The 25,253-nt window shown below is 32.4% G+C and overlaps 2 protein-coding genes across 6 annotated transcripts; one reads left to right on the top strand and one right to left on the bottom strand.

Moving 5' to 3' along the window:
* Positions 1-1,696: 1,696 nt before the first annotated feature.
* Positions 1,697-17,320, top strand: LOC130645849 (protein still life, isoform SIF type 1-like). Of its 4 annotated transcripts, none has more exons than XR_008982749.1 (26): positions 1,697-1,836; positions 2,464-2,563; positions 4,244-4,319; positions 4,404-4,460; positions 4,622-4,686; positions 5,972-6,382; positions 6,555-6,944; positions 7,254-7,478; positions 7,559-7,902; positions 8,138-8,523; positions 8,607-8,777; positions 9,043-9,160; positions 9,237-9,292; positions 10,472-10,572; positions 10,675-10,818; positions 11,299-11,367; positions 11,478-11,546; positions 12,000-12,056; positions 12,306-12,414; positions 12,491-12,585; positions 13,017-13,211; positions 13,551-13,680; positions 13,771-13,823; positions 15,967-16,247; positions 16,381-16,459; positions 16,595-16,656. XR_008982749.1 is itself a non-coding variant. In XM_057451960.1 (26 exons), exons 2-26 carry the CDS (start codon positions 2,543-2,545, stop codon positions 16,914-16,916), a joined length of 3,852 nt encoding a protein of 1,283 aa, XP_057307943.1. In that variant the 5' UTR covers positions 1,697-1,836; positions 2,464-2,542; the 3' UTR covers positions 16,917-17,320. The 4 variants fall into 4 exon arrangements, 2 of the variants coding, with proteins under 2 accessions (XP_057307943.1, XP_057307944.1); XR_008982750.1 differs by lacking the exon at positions 16,595-16,656 and having other exon boundaries at positions 15,967-16,067; positions 16,139-16,247; XM_057451960.1 differs by having other exon boundaries at positions 16,139-16,247; positions 16,595-17,320.
* Positions 17,321-17,748: 428 nt separating this feature from the next.
* On the bottom strand, positions 17,749-24,842 carry LOC130645850 (rho-related BTB domain-containing protein 1-like). Of its 2 annotated transcripts, none has more exons than XM_057451962.1 (3): positions 23,215-24,842; positions 19,500-19,716; positions 17,749-19,407 (listed from the first exon to the last, which is right to left on the bottom strand). In XM_057451962.1, exons 1-3 carry the CDS (start codon positions 24,700-24,702, stop codon positions 19,136-19,138), a joined length of 1,977 nt encoding a protein of 658 aa, XP_057307945.1. In that variant the 5' UTR covers positions 24,703-24,842; the 3' UTR covers positions 17,749-19,135. The 2 variants fall into 2 exon arrangements, with proteins under 2 accessions (XP_057307945.1, XP_057307946.1); XM_057451963.1 differs by lacking the exon at positions 23,215-24,842 and adding an exon at positions 21,065-23,177.
* Between the last annotated feature and the right edge of the window lie 411 nt (positions 24,843-25,253).

Consider the following 25,253-nt stretch of genomic DNA (forward strand, 5'->3'; position numbering starts at 1 on the left):
GATTATTATTTAACAGTTCAACTACTAGTGGTTTCATTTAGGATGTAACCAAAGACATTGATTTGGTTTGGATATATGACATTAGGACAAAAGATGGTGGACATAGACACAAGACACGTAAACAAATGTGGCAACACTACATTATGATAAAATGATAACATAATGTCATATAGGCGTATCTATATAGCTAACATATATAATAATCAGGAACAATCTTGTTTTATTAGTCCTAGCTCTGGGCATCTTTGATATAGGTTCCTACTAATTTCCAGAGAAACCTCTATTCGTGGTAGTCAATTTTATACTGTCAATTTAGCTTTGTAGTAATATGGTTCACTTGGTTTAAATTTTTAGGAGTAAGGGCAATCATTTTACAAAGAAAAAGTTGAATTTTATCGTTTGTGTCACCTATGTCTATAATGATTATTGCAACAAAATAACCAAAATACACAAATCCTTAAAATCTTTTAAAACATTTGTACTGGTGGTACTGAAGTGTGCACCTCAAGACCATGTAGGCTATATTACAGATCTGGGGGATAAGGATTTTGAGATCACATTAAACACTTATATGTTGCCGGTAGAGCATAAACATTCTTTGGTAAATACATGTGCAGTGAGAGTTTTTACACAGGTCGGCATGTTATATACTCCTTTACTCCAGGGATTTAAATTACCAAATTTAACTCAACAAGTATCTTTTGCAGACATGTTATTCTTCCTATTCATTCAATTAAAATGGAGTGAAGTGGTTTTCCTTAGTTTACCACAAAGGATGTATTAAGAAAGTTAAGGTAATTTTTTTTTCTAAATTTTTTTCAACGTCCTTTAAAACCAGTTTGGTTGTGCCAACATTTATAAAGAAGTTTTCCTTGGCATGTTGACCTTGCCACACATATATGGCAGCATAAAAAAGCTGTCCTTGAATCAATGTAGCTCTGCTTTCAGGTGGGCATTGTCAAATGCTGGCCTGAATTAGATAGATAGATAGATAGATAGATAGATAGAAGTGCATATTTTACATGGCTAGCCTCACAAATATCGAGGGATATACCCTGTCTATTTTTTCCAGGAGGGGCCATGGCGTAGATGGAGAGTCCTAGAGTATTTAATGCTCATTTTGAGCTACGCAGACCCATTTTGAGCTACGCAGACCCAATTAGAGCCCGCGCTCTACTAGACAACTCCCGGCAACATCCAACGGCCCACACAGTGTGCCATCTTCCCAATTTCCCTCACATGGCTTGGGTTAACCCGGGGCTATGATAGCATTCACTCGCCCATGTTGAATCGCCGTCAAGAGAAATCGAACCCCGGTCTCCCGCACAGAGTACGAGAGCTATAACCACTAATCTACTGCGCCACTAATTCACAAGGCTGCATATTTGTTAAACACTTACTTAATGCAATTATATTTTTACTTGTGACTGTACTCATATCAGTACAGATTTTTAAAGTAAAAACAAAAAAGGCAATAAAAAAGCTTTGTAAGGTCATATTTTGGAAATTTAAGTTTGAATAATGGTGATAGAAACATTTTGTTTTGAAAGTTTAATGTATTGTTTCAGTTCAATATGGATACATGGATACATCACAAAGTTTATGCTGATAAAATGCAATAATTTTGTGAATAATCCTCTTAACAAAAGTTTCTAATTTTAAAGTAATAATACACTTTGTTTTTTTACTCTAGATGTAGTTTGAACACATTGTTTTTTTGTACATTCACAAAATTGGTAACAATCATACAAGCTTAAATGGCTCCCTGTCTTCAGGGAGCCGCATAAGAGATTTTAAATTTAAGAACGCACCGTTTGAAGAACTCCTGAAACTAAGGTATGATATCATTTATCTTTTTTTTTTTGAAAGTATAGAAGTATTTTCTTTTGCTAAACCATCTTGTCTTTTCCACTCCCTTTTTTATCATAACATTTTCTTGACAAAACAATTAGCTACAACCAGTAAGAAAGATTACGTCAAAGTTGGAAAAACTGGAGAATGTTGAACATTCTTTTTTTTAACTATGGTGAATACAACTCTTAAAATGTTTCAAATAGGAAAACAAATATAAAATCAATTATGTTAATTATATAAATAACATTTTCTTTGTTTATCCGGTTCTCCTAGCAATTTTTTTTTGGCTTTGTTGATGAAGAAATTATTCAGAAAAAGTAACTGATCTTTGTCATTATCCTTGACAGTTTTTTATTGTTTTAGTGAATTTAAGTTTGTTATCATGTAGCCTCTTACCATAGGTGAAATTTTCCTTTGTAATGCTAAACTAGTTAAAAAAAAACACATTCATCAAAGATTATGAAAAACAGGTGAAATTTTCAGAATGCAAGTATTGTCTGTGCAACTTGTGGATGCTTTTTTTAATCTAGTTTTTTGGGGAAAACAAACAAAACTTCTAAGCACCGTGTTTTTTATTTTTGTCATCAGATTCTTTTTTTTCCATTTTAGCTATTATGCAGAAGTAAATACACTATCAAAAGGTGCAAATGGTACAACATGGATTAAAGTGTTTCCATCTGTAGTACCCATGACAATTTCTAAATGCCAGGTAAGAGCTATTCCTACACATTGTACTTTCATTGCAGTGTTCTATATCAAGGTTCTTAGATGGGTTGTGGTTTTAAAATTTCAGAAAATGTTTGATTTTCTGTACATCTCACCTTATTAACGGAAAAAGGAAAAATGACTAGTTTTTTGTGCTGATGTTATATTTTTTAAATATAATTACTTTAACGTATTATGCTTTAAACTTTGATAAGTTCTGCATTCAGAAATTTGAGTTTTACTAAGTCATTGCAAGTAAAATGCACAAGGAATTACAAAATAAAATAAAAAGATCCTTTATTTTCTGAATCTCATGTACAACAATTTTATGTGAACAGCTGATCTAACTGACACGAATCATCCAAAATAATTTAAAATCATGCTTTCCCCACAAGATATTCAAAGGGTTACCATTTTGGCTAGAATCAGACATGTTTGTTTTGTTTATGGCTGAAAAGGCTGGAAAAACATACTTTCAATAGTTATGCGATTTGAATAGTTGATATATTTTATCCAGGGATCATTGCCTTGTTTCTATTTATATTATGAATGAAAACTTGCATGTTGTGTTTCTTATTGCTGTGTTTTATTTTTTTTTGAACTATTTTTAAAGTTATCATTTTTTCTGTGGTGTTTCTTTTCAATGCAGCAAAAAGATGTACTTAAAAAACCTTTCTTCACCTACCACCTATATCTTTTTGCCAACACACAAAACACAGAAATTTGTCTACTATTGATCACATTACCCTATCACCATATTTGCCAGTCCGTTTGAGGTAACATTTTTCATGTAAATATACCTAAGCCTTTTGTAAATAACAAGAGGATCCCAAATTACGAAACCTTCACAAAAAATTTCAACAAATTAGTGTCATCTGCATAATACAATAATTACATAACTTAAGCATGAATATAAAATCAACATTAATTTACTTGAATTTTCTGTTGTATCATGGTAATTATGGCTGAAAAAGTCAACCTCTGTGAGCCCTTCTGTTTGAGATACGTTTAAACATCAAAAAGTGGAAATCAACAATGTCATCTCTTATGTGAATAACTAGGAACCACCTGAGACCAAAATTAGACCAATTTCTCAAAGTTCGGTAACACACCCAATTCGGAACTGGTTGGTTGATGACGTCATCAAAAGACCTCTAAGCTCCAAAAAGTCTTTAACTGATCGTCGAAAGCAAATGATCAGTATTTTAAGCTCTACATAATATAGGGGCAACAGGCTAACAGAAAAAATGTTTTTTGTGTATTGACGGGTCATTGCTGACTTCTTAAAGATTTAAATGACAGATCTTTTTTATTGACTAATAGTCTTTTAAAGCTTTCACCTGAGATATAAAGCCTAGTGAGAGCAATCGCTTGTACTAATAGACCTGGTCTCAGCTTATTTTTAAAATGAATTTGTGTAAGTCTTCAGCCATAAATAAGTATCAATACATCACACTCAAGTGATAATGTATAACTTAGATTACGAAAAGCTTCGTGAAAATAAATTGTTTTTTAACCAAGTGTTTTATTGATTATTGATAAAATGAATTTGTATTTTGTGTTTTGCCCACATGATTTCAATGATTTCATGTTGTGTAAGATACACACTGTGTGTTATTTCTCTAAACGTTTTTTCATTTGACAAACAATTTTGTTCAAGTAAATCCTTAGGTTTTTGATTTAGAATGCAGAAGGTTATTTTATTCGTGTATCAGCTACAAAAGATCAAGAAGTTTATGGAATTGAAATTAAATTACCAAGTACCTTGTTGAATATTTTATAATTATATATTGTTTTGTTTTGCATCTACTTCCAGATTTCAACACGTGTCTGTTTTATTTTAGTTTCACGAATGAAAAAGACATCTGATTGTTTCTTACAATGGCGAGACAAGGAATATGGTTTGTTATTTATTTTGAAATGCTTAATAATACACTGTTTTAAATCTGAATGTGTTGAAAAATGGATAAACTCTTTATAGAAACAGATGCATATTTTGTGCACAGACATCACTGTTATTTATGAATGCGTTGATAACAAAAACTTTTTTGTTGTATCATAGGTGGTGCATGGGGTTTAAACTTTGTTTCTGAAAAAGATATCAAAAAATTCTTGAAGATGTGTGTTGTAAGTAAATTTCCTTAATAATTCATAATATGGCATTTTTGATTTCGTCTTTTCCAATTTTGAGAAAAGCGTTTAGCACAAGTTTTCGGTTATTCGTGAAATAAAAATTCATCAAATACTTCCTTCCGCAACATCAAAGTCTGTGTCCCAATCAGATTCATCAAACGAAGAAAAAATGACTTCTGCTATTAAGATGAATTGACGATATCGCAGGGACTTATTATTCTCAAATCTTCCTAAAAATAAGGTTTCGAAAAATAAATTTCGCGAGAATTCAATTCTGCAAACGAAGGAATTGATAAACATCGTGAATTTAAAGCATTTCTCAAAAATTCGCGAAATCGTGAAAATTTATTTTTTATGGTAAAACGTTGTTTTATTGTCAAGTATTCAAATTTTTAGAGATTGGATATATAGTTTGGAAATTTCTAAAGTGTTATCGATGTTGCGAAATACAGATTCAATTTCTATCAAATATTGAATTATGAGGTAAAAAAAAAAATGAAAAAAAAGTGCCATGATTGGGAAACTGTTGTTTGTAATATTTCTCTGTCTTCGTTTATTTACTGCTAATAAATTTTAATTTTAATATAAAATAAAAATTCCAAATCCTATTTCTCCTTTTATTGTTGTATGTTTTCTTGTGATCAATTATTTATTGTAATTCCTAATTTTTTTGTATATAAATTTAACCTTCAAAAGATTTTACTGTTAAAACATCTTTACAAAAGATGGTCAGGTCAAAATAAATAAAAATTGGGTGCTTGAGTAGTACAGGTAGGGGAGATCACTTATAATTCCTTATAATATTTTAAATTATTTTTTTCCTATAAACATTATTACAACATATATTATTGCGTTTTGAAAATACTACAAACATCATGTCTTTGCAAAAATCTAAAGAAAATAATTTATTAAGTTTCAATATTAACATCAACATTTATTTCAAAAAGTTTTTATTCTTTCATTCAGTTGCTTGAAAACAGTTCGCAAATGTTTGTTTTTCATGGATATATTCGATAACGTTTATTTTGTTGCGTGCATTCGTTGTTATATCAACAAGTACAGAATTCTTCAGAATTTAAACGCGAAAAATAAACACAAATCGAAGAATATGTTAAAATTTTCAAATTCTCCAAAGATGCGAGCTAAAGTATGGTTTATTTATGTAGAGTGTGAACGCCGGATCATGTTTATAAAAGAAATTGTTGACTACTAATAAAGTTACTCTCAAATCTTTCCAGAATGTGAGAAAGTTAATTTCTAGATATTTACCTGTTTATAGATTCCTTCAGAAGACAGACGAAGAAAATCGTCTTCTCTAACCAACATTTCATCTCTTGCTGACTCATCAAAATTTTCAAGCATAACAGACCTAAGTTCGTCCGCTGGTTCATCGAATTTCCCACCGCCAAAGATATTCATATCTTCAGACCATTTGGGCGACAGTGGTATTGAACGCGATAAGAAGCCGACTTTACGGAAGCCGTTGATACCCAAAAGGTCAGATAGTCATGATAGTGGGAATAGTAATAGTTTCAGCGTCACCGACGATTTAGTGCCGACAGGTTTTGACGCTACGGAATATGAGTATCTAACAAAACAGGAAAGTCTAGACGAAAATGACAATATTGACGATTTAAATTTAAGTCTTGGCTTGAGTGCTTCTGGTAGGACTCCATCTAATGCCAGTTTGGTGAGTCTTGATTTCTTTTGCATCTGGTATTTTAACGTGTTTCAAAAAATACTGTGCGAATGAATTTTTTCCTTTTAAAAGTTTATATATAGTTGTCATAGAGAACCCCTAATGCTATAACTAACAAATAATGTGTAGGAACTTAAGAAGAAATAATTTTTTTTCGCTATAGTACGTACCATTGAGCTGTGACGACAGCCAATCAGGAGTTAGTGAAGATTTCCAAGACACTAGACCACCGTCAGCTATTGTATACAATCGACAGATCATGACAACACGTAAAGCAGCTTGGCTTCTTGTTAAGAACGTTTTAATTCACTCTAAGAAAGGAAAAGTGGAAGTGGCATCGCATCGCAAGTGGAAGAAGTATTGGGTAGCATTAAAGGGTATCGAGATGTTGTTTTATCATGCAGATGAGAAAACTGTGACTACGGATGATTTAGACGAACCTTCGTATCGACTTGACGTGGATTGCTCAATTGTTCAAGCAGTACCTGAATATACACGCCTCGAAAATGTGTTTAGTTTGAGTTCGAAACATGGCAATGCTTACTATCTGCAGGTATTAATTTAATGCCAGAAATTTTGCGAATTTCGCTAATTTTAACTCGCGATAAATTAAATATTTGTGAAATACAATCCCCGAGAAAAAAAAGCTTTCTGCGTGATCTACAAAATCTATCTTAGTTAAAGCTAAATTTATGTTTTGAGCAATGGGGGTTACAGGTAAATAATTGTTTTATTCATTTTTTATCCTGGATTCGCAAAATTTCAGCATTAAGGTAGTTGTTCGTAAAACTCACTGTATGGTTTCTTTCATTGCTTTGATGCGTTTTGTGTTGCATCTCCACCAACTATCGTAATGTTATAGGCTACCAGTCAAACAGAAGTCGACAACTGGATTCACTGTATTCATTCCGCTGCTGCTATGGCGATGGCACGAAAGAAAGGATTAGAGAACATCACTGTCATGCTGAAACAGGAGATTGATCGACTTAACGAGGCTTTGCTGTCTGACGAAAGGTTGAAAAAGATGGCTATTCTGCAACTGAAGATGGAAAAAGAATCACAGATGAAACATAGCATTACTGAACAGGTTAAATACATTGAAATGTATGAAATAATTTATTTTTACATTGCTTCATTACTTGTCTTTTGTTTTACTTTCTTTCTTAGATTTTATCGTGGGAACATAGCTTAGAATTCCAAAACGCGACGTTATTTAGACTTCGTTGTTATTTGAGTGCAGTTGAAGGTTCTTCAAACCCGAATCCGCAAGACTTACTCATGCATATTTCGCGTGCAACAAAACATGCTTTGTCAAAAATAGGAATATTCTCTGTGACGTCCTTCCACTCTTTTGTAAATGCAAGAAATGCGATCCTTCCTCCAGCGGAAGAAAAACCAAAAAGAGGAAGAGCAAGGTCTTCTGGATTAAAAGCAAGACTTTTCAGTTCTTTAAAAATTGCTGATGATAACGTGGTCTCTGCTATAAGAAGCCGACACTCACCAAAGATAAGGTGAGGTCCTTTGTTTTTATGGGTGTGATACAATTTAATTTTTACAAGTAGAGTAATTTCACAATGACATGTTTGTCAATGTCATGTTTTTTTGCGCTAGTAATAATTTTCGCGGATTTTATTTTGAAGAATGCAAAAATTGGTAACAATATATATATTAGTGAAAGTTAAGTGTACATTTGTTAGCAGATTCTCTAGTAAAGAATCCAAATTGGAAAAATGATTTATTGTTTAGACATAAAAAAGCCTCCTCGAATGACAGTAGTGACGTAGAAAGCAACTCATCATCGTCGAAAAGCGGACAGAAGCTTCATGGTCGTATTGGAAATAAACTTCATGTCCAACTCCCTAGTGGAAACACGACTGTCATACCATACGAAAGCAACCTAAAGATATCTGATTTAATGGAACGCGTGTGTATGAAGGAAAAACTCGATTCTTCAGATTTTTTTATCATGTTGATGGTGGATGATAATAATCACCACGGACTGTTGGACTACACAATACCGAAAGAAAAAGCTGTGCTCGAATTATTTCAGTATTCTAGTATAAAACTGTGCGCAAAATTTGTTTTTGATGTAACATTGAGTGATCCTGCTGATTATGAGCACGGGGCGTTCGGTGAGTGTTCGTTATTTCACGTTCGAAAAATATCTTCCTGTTTGTGAATGCACTTTAATCTAAATGTGGAACACATGTTGTAGGTTTGGAGCTTCAACAAACGCTTGACGAACGAATTGTTGTCACATTCGTAGAAGAGGGCAGCCCAGCAAGAAAGTTGGGAATATTGGTTGATGACGAAGTCATCGAAATAAATGGACAAAATTTGCGCGATATGAGTAACAGTTTTAATGACATAAAAGAAGTGTTGAATAGTAAGTACTGTCTTTTTTGAAAAAAACCCCATGTGCTGATATTTCTCACATGACTTTTTTTGGTGATTAGTATATTCATGGAGGATTTTTCTTACGATTTCACGGTTTCTTACGGTTTCACGGTTTCTTACGGTTTATATAGTTATTTTGCGTTTTTTACCGATATTTTACTTGTTTTACGCTTATTTTCCGATGGGTTTTTGATCATTTGTGTATTTTATTGTCATCGCTATTTCTAAACCAAATCTTTTTTTTTCTTTTACAGCTTCGTCATCCATTGCAATGAAACTTCGATCAAAACGCGTCGACGACCCGAAAAAAACTTTTCAAACGACTGATAATATGATCAGCTTTCTCGTTTGTCCACCACCACCCAAAACAATGTGCGTTCATATAATATGCTATGTTAAGATTTCTTTTTACAAATTTTTGATAGCCAATATCTTCGTTTTTTTGTAGGCAACCAGATTTATCAGACGACATCTTGAGTTCTTTGATAGTTCCTGCTCCAACAGGTGAATATTGTCGACATTTTTTTTACATTTTAAGAAAACGTGTGAACATTGATTGTACCTTAACCCTATTCGGTCCAATCCGCCCCCCTGACGTTTTTTTTTAATAACTCCTGATTTCTTTCGTATATGGCTATGATACTTACTGAGTTTCAACATTTATCTATTAGACACATGCATGCTAAATTTTTAGGTCCCATACCTTTCAGAGGTTTTGATATTGGCCATTACTCGAAACTACCCCTAAAATCTCTATGAAATCCTTATAATGGGGAAAATATAATAACTCCTGTTAGGATTATCCTTAGAACTTGAAACTTGCAACACAACTTTGTTTCATCAAGAAGAATCATTTTGAATAATTTTGACACGTGACTAATCCGATTTCCCGATTTTGTCGGATTTTACCCGAAAATCGGTAAAACGGATTTTCGGACAATTTTTGGCAATTTTTTATTCGATCCATGTAAAAACCGGAAGATATGTTAAAAAAAAATTATTTAGCTTTCAGAAACTTCAAACAGAATGTAAAAGTTCGCTCTAGAACTAAAGTAATTATATTTTAAGCAGATAGTGGCATTTTTAACAATTTTCAAGCTTCTGATGACGTCACAGAAAATGTGCTGACGCAAGCAAAAATTTATTGCCGCCATTTTGTTCCTTTTATGACGTACTATAAGTGTGCCAAGTTTGATTCAATTTGAACAATCCTATGAAAAGTTATTGAGGGGGGGCGGAATCCGGTCATAGTATGTTCGAAAAACCCCGGACCGAATAGGGTTAAGTTGATTAATTTTGCAGGGATTAATTTTTGCGAATCAGTCATATCGAAGTATTTCGCTAATAATTTTTTCACGAATAAAAGGTTTTTTGCGAAGAATTATTTTCACAAAACGTTTTCGCAATTTTAATTTACGTCAGGCCTATTATTAAGATGAGATAGCTTTTAATCGAACTTGCTCATATCACGGAGCCATATTTTTATCAATTAAAAAAGGTTTCCTCTTCCCAAAGTTTCGCGAAGTTAATGTCAGCGAAAAGTCATTTCTAGTAATCCCGCGAAGATTTTTTTTTTAGCAAATTGAATCTTCAAAAAATTTTCGCGCAGACAAATATCGAATTTTGCGAATATTAATCAACTAAAAGTAGCAATTCGGCTTTCTTTTATAATCCTTTTTTTAGATTTTGATGAAGACGGAGGAAGCATAGTAACTACTCGTTCGTATGATCACAACAAAACAACTCGTGAAGCGAAAGTTGGAGATATCGACAATTTTTTGCAAGTAAGCATTAATTACCGCAATTTTTATGATTTAACAAGTCCGCCTTCTATTTCTTTGGTGAATACGAATCACATTGTATCGATCATTGTCGTCAATTTTTAGCAAACTGAGAAAGTGAATATGATGACCCGCGAAATGAACGCAGTCGTGTCGGAAAAACCTGCAGTACCAGCCAAAATGAAACCTGGTGTCAAACTCAAGAAAGCTATTATTGAACTGCTGGAAACTGAAAAAACATATGTGAAGGTACCTATGTTATTTCGTGTCATTTAAAGGACATGAAGTTTTCACTAGAGATTTAAATTTGCTTATGGTAAAATATGTACATTTTACAGATCGAGTATTTAGCGGATCTGCGAAAAGAATAAAATCCATCATGGTGTTCTGGGATGGTGCCTTCCCTTGGGAGGTCTGAGCCCCCACCTTTGGTCAGCTTGCCCCCTTCCCCGCTTCATGTCAGCTTGCACCCCCTCCCTTTTTCTTGGCTAAAAATAATTATTGTTGGTCTTTCATGCTTTGCCGACACCTCCTACTTGCTGTATCATCCCTTTGGGGAGTAAACTAAGCTTAGGTTTTTTTAATAATAATTAGAAAGAGCGAATTACCTTTCTAATTACCATACATTGCGGAACGTTTCTTCTTACATAGGTTCTCAATGTGTTATTATACGGACCAGCGTGACGTTTTATCACTTTTTGTATCACTTTATATGCTTTTGTGATTTAGAATTTGAAGATATTGTTAGAAAGATATTTAATTCCTTTGAAAGAAGAAAATTTTCTGTCTAAGGACGAGGTATTTTTTTCGCTTTAAATCGTGTTGATGTGAGAAGCAAGCAATTGTCGTGTTGTGTGAAGAGCGAGTGTCGTACTGGTGTGAAGGATTAATTATTGTTTTGTTCTTAGGCCGAATTACTGGTAACAAATGTTCGAGAAATTTATGATTTTCAAATGACGTTTTTTGATCGACTCAAGGTAACAAGATTTGATTATAATCACGCGAGCATTCAAATACACACTTTTGATAAGAATAGTGTTATTTCGTTTCAACATGAATATTCTTTTAAGAAAAAAATCATCCTGATATATTATTAGGACAGTTCAGATTGTAAGATCTTAGAATACAAACTAGTATAAAAACTCTTAAGGTGCTTTTGTTTAAGCAGCCTAACTCAACTGACAGATAACTATGTTTTGCGGGATCAATCCTTAAATAAAATATGAGATGAATATGAGATATGATATTTATCAACGATATAGCGAGCAAGTTTATATGAGTTAACAAAGAATAAGATTATATATTCAATTTCAGATGCAAGCAAAGTTTCAAGATGAGCATACTCATATTCTGTATACTTATAAAAAAAGCTTGTACTTTTTCACTATTTAAATGTTTCATATGTTCTATTGTTTCTTGGTAATGTTTAGGAAATCGTGCGCAGCGAGAAGGGATTTGATAAATTCAGCAATGCTAACGAGTTTCAGGTAATCTTCTTTCTTTCAAGGCTTGTCATCTTTTTCCTCGAGGCTGGAAGCGAATCTTTGCTGTCTTACCTTCTGTTATGAATATTGCATAATGAAACCAGTTATATATGTTCTTGACAAAGTGATAGTCGTTTCTGTAGATAACGAATATTTTTGCTCACAATACAATTTAAATTTCTATTATGGACCATCTCAATATAACTGGGATTTTCAAAACATGCTCGTGTAATTCGTCTATGATTTTTTCAGAATGTATTGTATCTGATTGGCGAAACGTTTTTGGAGTATGTCCACAAATTCAAATTGTACAGTACCTTTTGTTCCTGCCACTCAAGAGCTGTCAAACTGTTAGAACTAAGTAAGTCGTAAGTACTTCACGTAGTTTTTCACGTACATTCTGAGTAGAATGAGAAAGAAAGAAATGTTTCTTGTAGATACAAATGAAGATTTGAAAGCATTCTTAATCGCCAGAAATCCAAAACAACAACACACTGGAACATTGGAATCGTATTTAATCACACCAATCCAGGTATATTTACCTTCTCTCTTGGATAACACAAATGATCGATTAAGTACCCTGGGTGTTTATTAACTTTTAAGATGGGCGCTTATTTTGACGGGGCGCTTATTTGGACTGGATACTTTGCACACTGGATATTTGCAAACTCTAATATAAAAACAATATCAAATTTTTGTTATTCACATTCTTAAACCTGGAAGCTCTTTTAAGCATCAGGTCAATAAATTCTGTATGGGTTTACTTTTCACTTAAGGATAAAAAAATGTAATAAATAGTTTAGAATGAACGCTTTCTTTTTCTGGAACTAGAGGCCGGGAAATTAGTTCAAGAGAAGTCCTGCATAGGATCAAAATATTTGTTTGAGATAGAGAATATTCGAGATAAAAGAGCTCCACTGTATTTTCTGTCATGAGATGTTTGACTTGAACTTTTTCTTGAAGAGAATCCTCCGCTATCCTTTGTTGATGAAATCAATGATGAAACTTATGGTGACAGATAGTGATGAATACCAGTGTCTCCACGGCGCTTTAAAAAGTGTGGAAAAGGTTGCAGATTACATAAATGAGATGCAACGAATAAGTGAGACATATACACCTATCTTTCAAGAAATGTGTGAAGAATACATTTGGATGGAGGTAATACACTTTTATGGCCCAAATCTACAAAAAAAAAAAAAAAAATAAGTTCCACAAATCGGTTGTTTGCAAAATTTTCTTTTGCAAACTTTTTCATTCATTCATTTTTTGATCTCGTGTAGGACTTAGCTATTGAGTCCATTAATGCTCATTTCAAAGTACCTTTATTACTAAATTTTCAGTATCAACAAAAGTTAATTTCTAGAAAATATAGTTATCAGAAAATATATATTTCGTAAAGTTGAGCATTTTAGGACCAATTATTCGCAAAAATAAGTTCCGCGTTGTTTTAAGGTATGTAAGAGATCTCATTTCAAATTTACATGGTTTCGTTCATAGAAAGCAGACATGGGCGTTGATAATCTTCTTCATTATGGGCGTGTACAGTGGCTGAATGGCGTTGAAAGTTTATGTAAAAGAAACAGTTACACAGGAAAACAAGATGATGCAGAGAATCTAACAATATTTAGTAGGACTTCTTTCAACTTGAGTTGTCAACTTAAAGATTATGAGTTGTTTACGTGTATGCAACTTGATGTGATTTTTTGTTTTGATTTAGTTTTTAAGAAAGCTGTTGTACTGTTATCCTACGATCCAAAACTTCGAAAAAAAGTGAGTCACATCTGTTCTTGTTATTTATTTGTCTAATGAGCAACATTTAATGATGTACACAGCCGGACGGCTCCTAGTAAGTGTACACTTTTTTTATAAGCATAAAAGGCTATATGTATATCGAGGAACGAATTGTCCCAAAATTAAAACATACACTTCAAACTGAAATTTCCTAAATCATTAAGAGGCATGTTAACTATTCACTATCTTCATACCAATGTTAGCACATTCTGTTCAAATACGACCATCAGTCTGTTCGAAATAACGCATACACTGGTAAAAATAAAATCTTAAATTGAGTAAAAAAATATTAAACTCAAGTAAATCTATTCATGTTTTAAGTAAAGTTTTCTATTCCGAGAAGTAAGTTTATTTTTCTTGATAAGAAAATTTTACTTGAAAGAAATAAGATCAATTTACTTAAATTAAGTAAAAAAATATTTCTTCTTCGCGGGCGGTTTTCTCATTTTGAGTAAATATTTTTCTTATTTTAAGTAAATAGTGGTCCATTTTAAGAAAGTGTTTTTTCTTAAATGCGGTAAACTTTTCTTAAAATCGGTACGTGGAGGGATTGAAAATTGAGCAAGAAAAATAAATATTAGTGTAAAATTATTTATTCAGGTGTAAAAACCATATGTTAAAAGTACAAAGTAAACGAAAAACTTCAGGCATGCTTAAAATAAATAAGTCATGCAATAAATTACGGCGAGATTTCCTTCCATGCGGAATTGTACAACTCTAGTTCAGTTTCTGAAACACGGTTGTCCATGAAAACTCTACGATGCATGATGGATAGCGGAACGATAGGATCTTTGGGATATTCAACATCAAGAACGTAGAACATGCTCAGAAAAACCAAGAAAGAAAAAATTCAGATCAAGTGATAACATCACAGTCCGTGACCCGACAAAAACGAAGCTCTTTGAAGTCCCTTTTTCGACAAATATCGACGGCATGCCACACGGAATCTTTGCTTTATTTTATCTGGATTCTCGTTATTCTAAATGAAAAAGAAACTTATGATATTTAACAAACATTAGCTGCTAAGAAATGTTAAAAATTTAGAAAATATGCCTTTTATTAACTAAATATTTTCCACATAAAAAAATATCGGTTACAATATTTTCATTAGGCGACGGACGTTTTATCCGAAACTTTTTGTTACATAAGATACTCTTGATATTGAATATAGGCACTATGAAGCACAATGTAAGAAATCCAAGGAAAATAAGCTTCAAAGTAAGAAACTGTTAATGGTACAGCTTTTTGCTACGGTGATATCTCCAAACAAAATTCATACCTAGAATGTAAATCAATGAGGATGGTTTCTTCTTTTTTAACTCCTTCTTTTTTTATCAAACATTTGATCAAATGCTGACAGTAGCGAAACAAGCTTGGCATCTAGAAGGCAAGACAATGTCAGGTTATTTATTTTTAAATAAAAAATGATTAGTTTGAAATTCTATCAGTAAAAAATCACTTACACTCTCCGGAATGTGACTGAATTAATCCTGCCATAAAAGAAAACTTTTAAAATGCAAAAAACACAAATCCATCGACTGTTTTCACAAGGCGTAGCAATGAGTCTTCTACAAAGTTTTGATTAGTTTGGTTCAAAAAGCCGTCTAACCTCGTGAACAATCTTAAAGAATATTGTACACAAAAAATAAATATCATAACTGAAAGTATATACGTTTTAACTTCTAAAAAGAATTTTGTAAAATTGTAAATTAATTATGTTGTTAATCTGTGGAAAAATCCACCACGTCACATGTCCTTAAGTTCCACAGAAATTCATACGTCTCAACAAAATGGATAAAATATATTGAATTTGCTATTAAGAATACTGCTAATTATTAGTATTAATTATTTGAAAAAGAGCTTAATTTTCAGTACCTCCAGCTATTAGACGTCAGACTTAGCACAAGCGAGTAAAAATAAACATATTAGCATCGTGTGGTTCAAATTCTGAAAATGAAAAATTAAAGTTGATTCTTATAAATTGCGCACCATTTTTTTGGCATATATTCAGGCAATGATAAAACCAGTGTTAAAAGTGACAGAACAATGTTCCGAAAAAGTAGAAAACTGTTAATTATCATCGCAAATTTTGTGAATGCCAGTTATATTCACCACTATTTAGAAATGCATATCCAGACAACGTTGGCCCCCCATACTGTTATGTGCGCATCCTGTACTCCTATGTGTCCCCTGCGTTGCTGTGCCCCCCCGTCCCGAACATGCGTACGTACTTTATGTAAGCACCCACATCATAAAGCTTTTTATTTTGTTTATAAAAATCATGTGTATTCTAGATGTCGCCGAACAGTTCTATGAATTTAAAAACAAAAGCAGAGATCAAATTTCACGTGCTCGTTCCTCTTTCTAATTTACTCTTACGAGATCACGCCTGGTCAGAGAATGGTTTGTTCATTTTATCTTATGCTTTCCAGGAGTTTATATTTTCTTTAGTATATGAAATATTAGAAATATTAATAAGGAAAAATTAAAACATTCTGAGACCCTGGATGATCTGTTCATACGCTTTTCATTTTAGATACTGACCAGGTATGGGAAATAGTCGACGCTAGCATGGAAGATGAAGAATCACAAACGGTGTACAAATTTGTCAACAGGTAAGTTGACATCATTGCTGACGTCAATTTAGTCGGATCATATTTAAAAGCTCTCAAAAGGATTACTTATAATGGCTGACCGATATATTTTAATCTCTGCGAGAAATTCTTGTAATACTTGTTACATATTTATAGGACTGGAGAGGAGAAGAAAGTATTTGTAAACGCTATCAAAGAAGCAAAAAAGATCAACAAATTTTCAAACTCGTTTCCTGTACTTGCTAGCAATAAACATGTCGATAAAAACAGATTAAAACTATCCACTAGTCATTCAAGTAAACTTTCTTCAACGTCGAATAATGACTCAACTGAAGATATTAAATCCGGTGCAAACTGTGGAACCGGTGTCAAAAAGAGATTAAGTTTCAGTAAGAAAGATAAGCCATCAAGATATTCATCCGGTATACCGAGTCCGAAACCTTTTAAGAAACTTTCACACCGGATACTTGGGAAATGAATTCTTTAAGCAGCGAATGTGCAACTTAGAATATTTCTGAAGCTTTGAAATGTGTGCTTTTTTCTGATAAATTGATTGATTTACTATTTTTATACGATAGGTGAAGAGAGACTTTTTTTATATATATTTTATACTGTAATCTTCTTGCAGGCTATCATTCCACTAATCTTTTAATTTTCTCACTTCGTGAATTTTAACATGACTTATTTTTTCTTTTTAATTAGACCTGTCTAATTAACCATGAGGAGGGCGGTCATTCTTATGTGTAATTGAAAATTGCAATCAAGATTGTACGATAAACAGAATTGGTGCGTTTATTTTTTTGAATATGTTATTGTACATAACCGTGACATAACTTATTTTTATTTGTATATTGTCATCTTTAATATATTTGTAAACATGCATTGTTTTTATTCAGATGTGAACACCACCTTCTAATCTGTAGAATACCTCTTAAACTACTTTTAATTCCTGTGATACAATTCTGATGCGGGCACATTAAAGACAGTGCTTTAACGGTTTGGAGAGAGAAAACAGGGTTTAGGGTAACATGTTATTTAATTTACACAAACTTAAAATACAAACTAAAATTTAATTTACATAACAACCGACTAAGAAGTTCTTATTACATCACAACCGACTAAGATTTGAATATGTTGAGAGGAGAAATTGCCCAACACACGTTTTTGTTGTGAGGTAATAAAAAGTCGAGGATTCTAATTGTTTTACTGTTCCTTTTTCAAGCACAAAGGAAATTAAGCTAGAAAAATATTAATAATATAAATCAATGAATGAATAAATTAGTCAAAAAATTTTAACGAAAACGAAGAACTGCAAAAACAAAAAACAGTCTTTCTTAAATTTTTTCATAAATAAATAAAAAGAGCTATATAAACAACAATAATATACAATCAATTTTACACTGTTAAAAGAATCCACAACAAAATAAAAATTTGTAGTGTCAAGACACTTTTTTAATTGTTACATGAAAAATTCAAATAAACATAAAAATTTGTTACTTAGAAATAAAATTATGCGGAAGTCGTCCTGTATCACCCACATGTTGAAATTGTTTTAAAACACATGTCCGGTCGATTCATTCTCTGACCAGCAGAGGTGACGACAGCGAGAAAAAAGATTCCTATCATGTGAGTTAGTCAGGACGAAAACTGTGATCATTAGTCTGTTATCAACGCAAATATAAACGTCAAAAGAGGAAAAATTTAATAAAACTTATCCGATCAATATGACTGTTTACTTTAGATTACATTTAAACGCTTTAAATATTTGAAATCTTTCATGTAGCTTTATGTATGTAGATAGTTCTGCTAGAACATAACAGTAGAAAGTATAGAAGTACTTTTCCTGTCATTCCGAATAAACAAAATTCGCTTTTCTCACGTCCCAAAAAAAGCAGATATATTTACTGCGTGGTTTCGACATATGTCTAAACGTGAATAAAAGCGACAACACAATCTATAGTTGACATCAACATTATAAATTTTATGATTCAATTTTAAATAAGTTAAAAACTAATAATTCAAACTTAAAAATATAAACTATATAATAAGAAAATCTCTGAATAAATATTATAATGCAAGGATATGAAACAAAAAATTGATAAGGCTTCTTTAGGAGGGTCAAGTTAAACCTCTACAAAGCGGATTTTTAGACCGGCAAAATTTTTTTTCTTTTTTTTCATGAGAAATACATTTTTCATGTTTTTTTTTTAAATAAAATTTGCTCATTAACTACATAAACAAAACTAGTCTCCTCATATATTCGTATCGTAAGTTGTAAAAAAAATATCATATTTAATACTACAATACTTAAACCTGTACAAAGCGGACTCTTTTCCTTTGTCATCCGTACCTGCTATAGACAGGGTGGTTTCAAATTTTCCTATTTTTTGCGGGATAAATGTGGCATTTATTTTTTAGGATTAGCCTGAAATTTGAAAAAATTTCTTGCGAAATCATAAATCAAATTCATCCCGCGTTGAATATCACGGTTCGAAACAAAACATAGTTTAAACATTGATGCGAGGCCATTTTTTATGATAGTTGGAAGTGAAAGTCTCGTTTTTACTTTCCTTTCCAAGAACCTGCAAAATGAATTCCTCAAATAAAAGGAAATATTTTACGTTATACTTTCATATAGTTTTTTATGATAAACAAAATTACTTTCACTTTTGTTTCAGCTTTCACATAACAAATAAATTAAAAACAAGTTGTATATTTCCGGTGACGTTTTTTCTTTTCGTTTTCTTCACGTTCCAATTCCATTATGGTTCGTTCGTAGTAATCCTGTTCTTTTAAATACCACACTGGCGGCCATCGATGTTCTTCTAAATGTTTTAATGTCGACTCATCAAGCTGCTTCACTTGCTTCTGTTCTTCTTTGCACAGCTGGTTATAGTTGGTGGACATGAAATGTAAACACCACGCAGACAGTTGCGGTGCTTTGTGCAGTTGTGCAATTTTGTATGTGGCTAAAGCACAGAACACAGCAAAATAGACATTGACCAAAAAAATGTATTAAAATGTATATTGGCATCAAGGTTCTAAAAAACATTCCACAAACCTAACACAGCGGAATACACTTCTCTGTCTTCGTTCTCGTGCATTTCCGTGATGTAATTAACAATTTCTTTCTCACAAAGCGCTACAAGCCTTGGCAAGCATAGAAAGTTAGCCAACTGCAGGGTTCCATGCAGGTCGCCATAATGGTGACATTCGCCTGTGTACAAGTACTCCAACATGGCCAAAAAACTTTCGAGATTCGTGTTTTGAAAATCAACCTTAAAATAAAAGGTAACAGGGTAAGAAGAAACAAAATGGCGCATTTTAAATTTGCTATTCTGATTGAGTAGATACAATTCGTGCAGCATATTCACCTAAAACAGCTGATACTCAAACTAAACATGTCACTTCCACCATTTTAACTTATTAATACTTCAAATCTAAGATGTAAGGTTTCCTATTTTTTAAAAATTCGTTATAGAGGTGATATTTTAAAAATTCGAATTAACAGGTCAGCTAACATTTTTTTGTCCTTAAATGTTACTAGGCCTGCCGATGTTGTTTTAAATCTTGTTTTTGTTTAGCGTTAATAAGGGACGAGATATTTTACCTTTGGTATTTTAACAGGGATGTTATTACTATATTCTGATAAAGTTAATAAAAAAGAAAACAGAGCTAATGACGAAGTTATAGTTTGAAAGGTGCAAAAACTTTGTGAGTTCTGTTGTATGAATAAATTAAAGCAAATAGGCATGGCATGATTAATTAAACTTACAGCAAAAGGTGGTGGTTTTAAATGATGACTTATTTAGATAAAAGTGTCCCTAATGGACAAAATTAAGCTTCAACTCATCATTTAATAATGAATTCAGGTGGAAGCAGCAATCTTCACCAAGAGAAACACCATTATAGTTATGCGTGCGAAAATTTTTAAAAATATTCAAACTGAGAACAGTTCGTAGAAATATAAGTTAGGAAAGAAAAACAAGGAAATATAATGAAAAAACAGTGCCAGCGAAACCGGGTTGGTGGTGAAGGTTTACCCATATCCCCTCCACTTTATTTTGCTAAAAATAATTTTTGAACGATAACGACTATCGACGAGCTGAAACCTTGTTTTACTTCGCTTTCACTTTCATTTTGTATCCTTCAGATTTGCTGATTCTGCAGGATACAAAAAGGGATAAGCTTTCCTAAATTTCAAGATAAGAAAAAAAAATCATAATTTAAAAATGTTAAACATTTAAGATTTGAATTTAAGAGTTTTACATGATCATTGTATAAAACATATTTTGTCTAATAATTAAAAACAGAAAACTTAAACTGTTGTGTATATTTAGTTTAATACTTTGTTTTGCATGAAGTTTTTCGAAATGCTTATGCAATATGAACACAAAGTCTTTGTACATCAATAGGGTGTCGATTAAAGATATTAAGTAGGCAGATGATTAATTAGAGGACTGACGTTACAAATTTAAAGACAATATAACTAATGATTAATTACCCCTTCCAGCTTATCTGAAATGTCAATATGAATGAATGACAACTTATGACTCGTTTTAAGTTGTTTAAGAAGGAAAAGAAAGTTGACAACAGTCTCTTTTTTGAAATGAAAAATCTATCTACCTCTTCAAACCGACCTTCAACAAAATTACCATCAAACATTGATCCAAACATTTTAGACCGTCGTGCCAGTATCACTTTATGCACAGGAACTAAATGTCCTTTTATATTAAAAGTTACATCACTAAATGAAATATTATTGAGTAATTTCTGACCAGTATGAAGCACTTTAACAGAAAGCACATCTGTCATGTCAATAAATTGACCAGTAACAATACCTAGCACATATTGAAACATGGTGCCTAGCTGAAAAAAATTAGCAACTGCTAGTAATCGGTGACAGTTATCAAGACTTTGAATTTCTCCTGTGTAGTAAAATTCTAATATTTGCCTCATTTCTTTGATGCTTGCCTCTTTTATTTTAATTTCAGTAACCTGATCACCAACGTTAATAGCTTCAAAGCCCTGTGGCAAGTTACAGCTAAAATCAAAATTAAACAAAGCTTTTTTATATTCTAGCTCCTGTTTATAATTATGTTTCTTGGATCTACATGTATCATCTATTATTTTAAACAGCTCGTAGAAAAGTGATGATGTCAGCATCAAAACAACACTGTGAGCATAAACCTTTTCTCCATTCACATTAAAAGCCACATCTGTCATTTGGTCTCTTTCATATGGAGTGAAAAAACTAGAAAAAATAACAACATCTGGTGTTATTTTTGAGATATTAATGACTGGGCATGGATCTTTTGTTGGTAGGTACGGTGTTTGCAAAAGATTTCTTCTAGTGACATTTATTTTTGTTTTTATTTTTTGTGACAGTGCCAGCTTGGCAGCATTGCTAAATAATGAGTCTACACCATATTTTGTTGATATGCTTGTTTCCATGTAAATTTCTGATTTAATTTTGGCTGCAATAGAGCGACATAAGTCAACATCAATGACTTCAGTTAATATCGATTTAGTTGGTTCTGATAACAAATATTCACGCAATGTCTTCATTTTGGAAACACAGTGGCTGTAAATTTCAGGATCATTGTGACGACGATCATATTGTGTCCCAGCTAAAATTATAGGGACTTTAGGGCAAAAATACTTTACTTCTGGATACCACTTTGAAATAACACTTTCTAAAGAACTTTTCTGTCCTATGCTAAAACAAATAACTGCAACGTCAGCATCTTTATATGAATATTCTCTATCCTTAACATGATCACCAAATGTATCAACAATGCTAAGATTAACAGGTATATTTTCAAATAACAATTTTTTCGTTGTCTTTATATCAGAAGCAAATATAGTTGGTATGTGACAATGTTGATTTAGCTGACAAACATCAACTTTTGGTTTATTATAAATATACGATCCAATTAATTTTGTCTTTCCAACAGCAGTATCACCAACAACGATACATTTCACATTTCTTTCTTTAGTCAGCGAAAGACGTTTACCAAAAAATTTTAACATTATAAAGAAACCTGATGCGTGTTAAAAACACAAGAAAATAATATAACTCTTGTGTTCTGACAAACTAACTATATTAGCAATATATTTAACTTAATATTTTTTTTAATATTTAACTTTTGTTCATAATCTCCCATGCAGTGACTCATGTGCACTTTCAGTAGGTCACACAGTGAAATGATGAAAAGTTTCTAAACATTATGAATCAGGAAGACAACATAACATATTGAAACAAGCTGACTGATGTTTAGTCAAAATTCTTTAGACAAAAGCATTGAGTGATAACTGGTTAAAATTAATAGTCATTCTTCTTTGCATGGTTGAGTAATTCAATTGTTGTTATATTAAAATTCAATCAGTATGTAAGGAGTGCTTCACATTATCATAATAAATCTTTGTTAAATTTAAGAACAAACATACATGTTTACTTTCTCATAACATCACTAAATATTTCTCTTATCATTAAAACACTTTATTTGGAAAAAATAGGATGTTTAAATATTTAGGTTCTGATAATCTAAAGGATGTTCTATATACATAGTTAATTTTGTTCATCAGTGATAAGATCATTTATATGCTAATTATTATTTTATCTTTGAGATGTGGGTGGGAGGAAATATCTTATAAACTGTTTTTACTGTTGAAAATATAGCATCATGCAAAAAAAAATTTCTCATAGCTACTCTTAAAATAATTAAACCTACTTTTTAAAAAATTAAAAAAAAACAGAAATAAAGACAACTTACATTTTTTGTCATGCTTTCTTTAAAACAATCGTTCCTAAACATACCAGCCATCACTGGGCAAGCAGACACAAGAATTTGTTTATGTGCTGGTACAATGGTGTTATCAACTAAAAATGCAACATCAGCATAAAGAGATCTTTTAAATAAATGTTGGTAAACATTCAGGTGTCTTTTAATAAACACTTGATTGAGAAGTTCAGAATTAGCAGCACTGTCCTGGTTTAGTGTGTTGGAGATATATTTTGAAACCAAGTCCATTTGAAGATATATTGTTGTCTGAATAAGGTGCATTGGGTTGTGATTTCCAGAAATTTGACCAGTGTAAATAAATTCCAAAATACACTTAAAATGAGAAGCTAGTACTGATGCTACTTTAACAAATATTTTACATTTGCCTTGTGCATCAGCTAGCAAATGAATTGTTTCAAAACCTGTTGGAACACCTTCAACAACAGAACCATTTATTTTTCCTGTAGTTACACATATACTTTTTGAATTGGTTTGAATCGATAGATCATATCCAAGCACATTCAAGATTTTTGGATGTGTTAAAAGTAAATAAAACACAGGGCACCCCACTAACAGAACAATACAATGTGCATGTATCAATTCATGTTCAACCATGAATGTTATATCACTAAAGCTATCATCTTCTAGTAATGGGGAAAAATCCAGTCTTGAGTTATCATTTGAAATGTGGATAGTTGGTGTTTCAGGTATGTCTGGCAAAAATGGCTTTTGTATTAATGACTTTTTTACAATCTTCTGATGAGAGCAGAAAAGTGGTCTCGATAATCTCCACGATGAAAAAGCAGCTTGAATTGCATTTTCAAAAACATCATCTATGCCATATTTTGTGACAATACTAGTCTCTAAATAAGCAATAGCATTAATTTCCCTTGATGTTTGCCTGCCAGCTTCTGGTGGAATACATTTCCTATCATCAGCATTAGCATATCGAGCCACTGGTCTTTTTATACCATGATTAAGAATATCTGTTAAAGTTGTAAATTGAAAATTTTTAAAAGCAGTGCGATCTGTATGTCGACGGTCTAGTTGTGTTCCAACTAATATTATTGGTGCTCTAGGGCAGTATTTCTTTATCTCAGGATACCATTTAGCATTCACACTTCTGAGAGAAGAAGCCATTCCAATACTGAAACACACGACAACAACGTGTGCATTTTGGTAAGCAAACTTCAGATTTTTCCTATGATCACCAAAAGTATCCCAAATACGTAACTGTGCTTGTAAACCCTGTACACAAACACGGCTTCGAATTGAGTTGTTTGATGTGTATTGGTCAATTGCAAAAACTGTTGGTACATGCCTTCGTGTACACAAGGAACTAATTGACTTTCCTTCCTCCTCATACACATAGGAACAAATCAAGCGAGTTTTTCCAACCGATGTATCTCCAACTACAACACATTTTACAGGTTCGTGTGCGTCTAGAGACCCACGGGTTAAATTCGATGCCCTACTCATGGGCTTCCTCAACAAGAAGACAATTTAGGCAAATAGCTATCCATGTGCAGGAAATACCAGGTTGTCGGAAAAATGTTGAATGTGTTTACCCTTTTTGTTTGTGATTTTGGCTTATGGTTTTTCGGTTGATGATTAAAATCAGCCTGACGGGGGTAAAAATTTTTTTTGTTGAGAAAAAAACGATAATTTTACTTTGCCTTTTTATCCTAACAATCAATAACATAAAGGTGTATTATATATAAATCTTAAATTTAATAAATCATACTAAAAGTTACTTGATAGGTCTAAATCATGGCATACATGCATGCATCCCATCACGTTATGTTTTCATCACGTTTTCCTTTCATTCATTTTGGTCGGTGGAAAGGAAATAACTCGTTATCTTGACAGGAATTGTCGAAACATTTGTTTTGGGGACGGACATAATGTATTTTACGAGTGAGACGCCATGAGAAAGTCATACTTATTCCCAAATATAAGAGTAACTCGCATATGTTTTATTATTCGCAGAGCGCTAAACGTTGAAAAACCTCAGTTTTCGACATCGATAA

This window comes from Hydractinia symbiolongicarpus, chromosome 5 (assembly GCF_029227915.1).
Source record: "Hydractinia symbiolongicarpus strain clone_291-10 chromosome 5, HSymV2.1, whole genome shotgun sequence".
NCBI lineage: Eukaryota > Metazoa > Cnidaria > Hydrozoa > Anthoathecata > Hydractiniidae > Hydractinia > Hydractinia symbiolongicarpus.

Bases quoted from the DNA above. Each gene is read 5' to 3' on its own strand.
- LOC130645849 (XM_057451960.1), top strand. From the start codon at position 2,543: ATGACAATTTCTAAATGCCAG. The intron at 10,819-11,298 runs GTACCTATGTTA...TTTGTGATTTAG, and splicing joins CTGAAAAAACATATGTGAAG to AATTTGAAGATATTGTTAGA. The intron at 13,681-13,770 runs GTAGGACTTCTT...GTTTTGATTTAG, and splicing joins AGAGAATCTAACAATATTTA to TTTTTAAGAAAGCTGTTGTA.
- LOC130645850 (XM_057451962.1), bottom strand. From the start codon at position 24,702: ATGAGTAGGGCATCGAATTTAACCCGTGGGTCTCTAGACGCACACGAA. The intron at 19,717-23,214 runs GTAAGTTGTCTT...TTTTATTTTAAG, and splicing joins AAGAAAGCATGACAAAAAAT to GTTGATTTTCAAAACACGAA. The intron at 19,408-19,499 runs GTTTGTGGAATG...TCTGTGCTTTAG, and splicing joins AGTGTATTCCGCTGTGTTAG to CCACATACAAAATTGCACAA.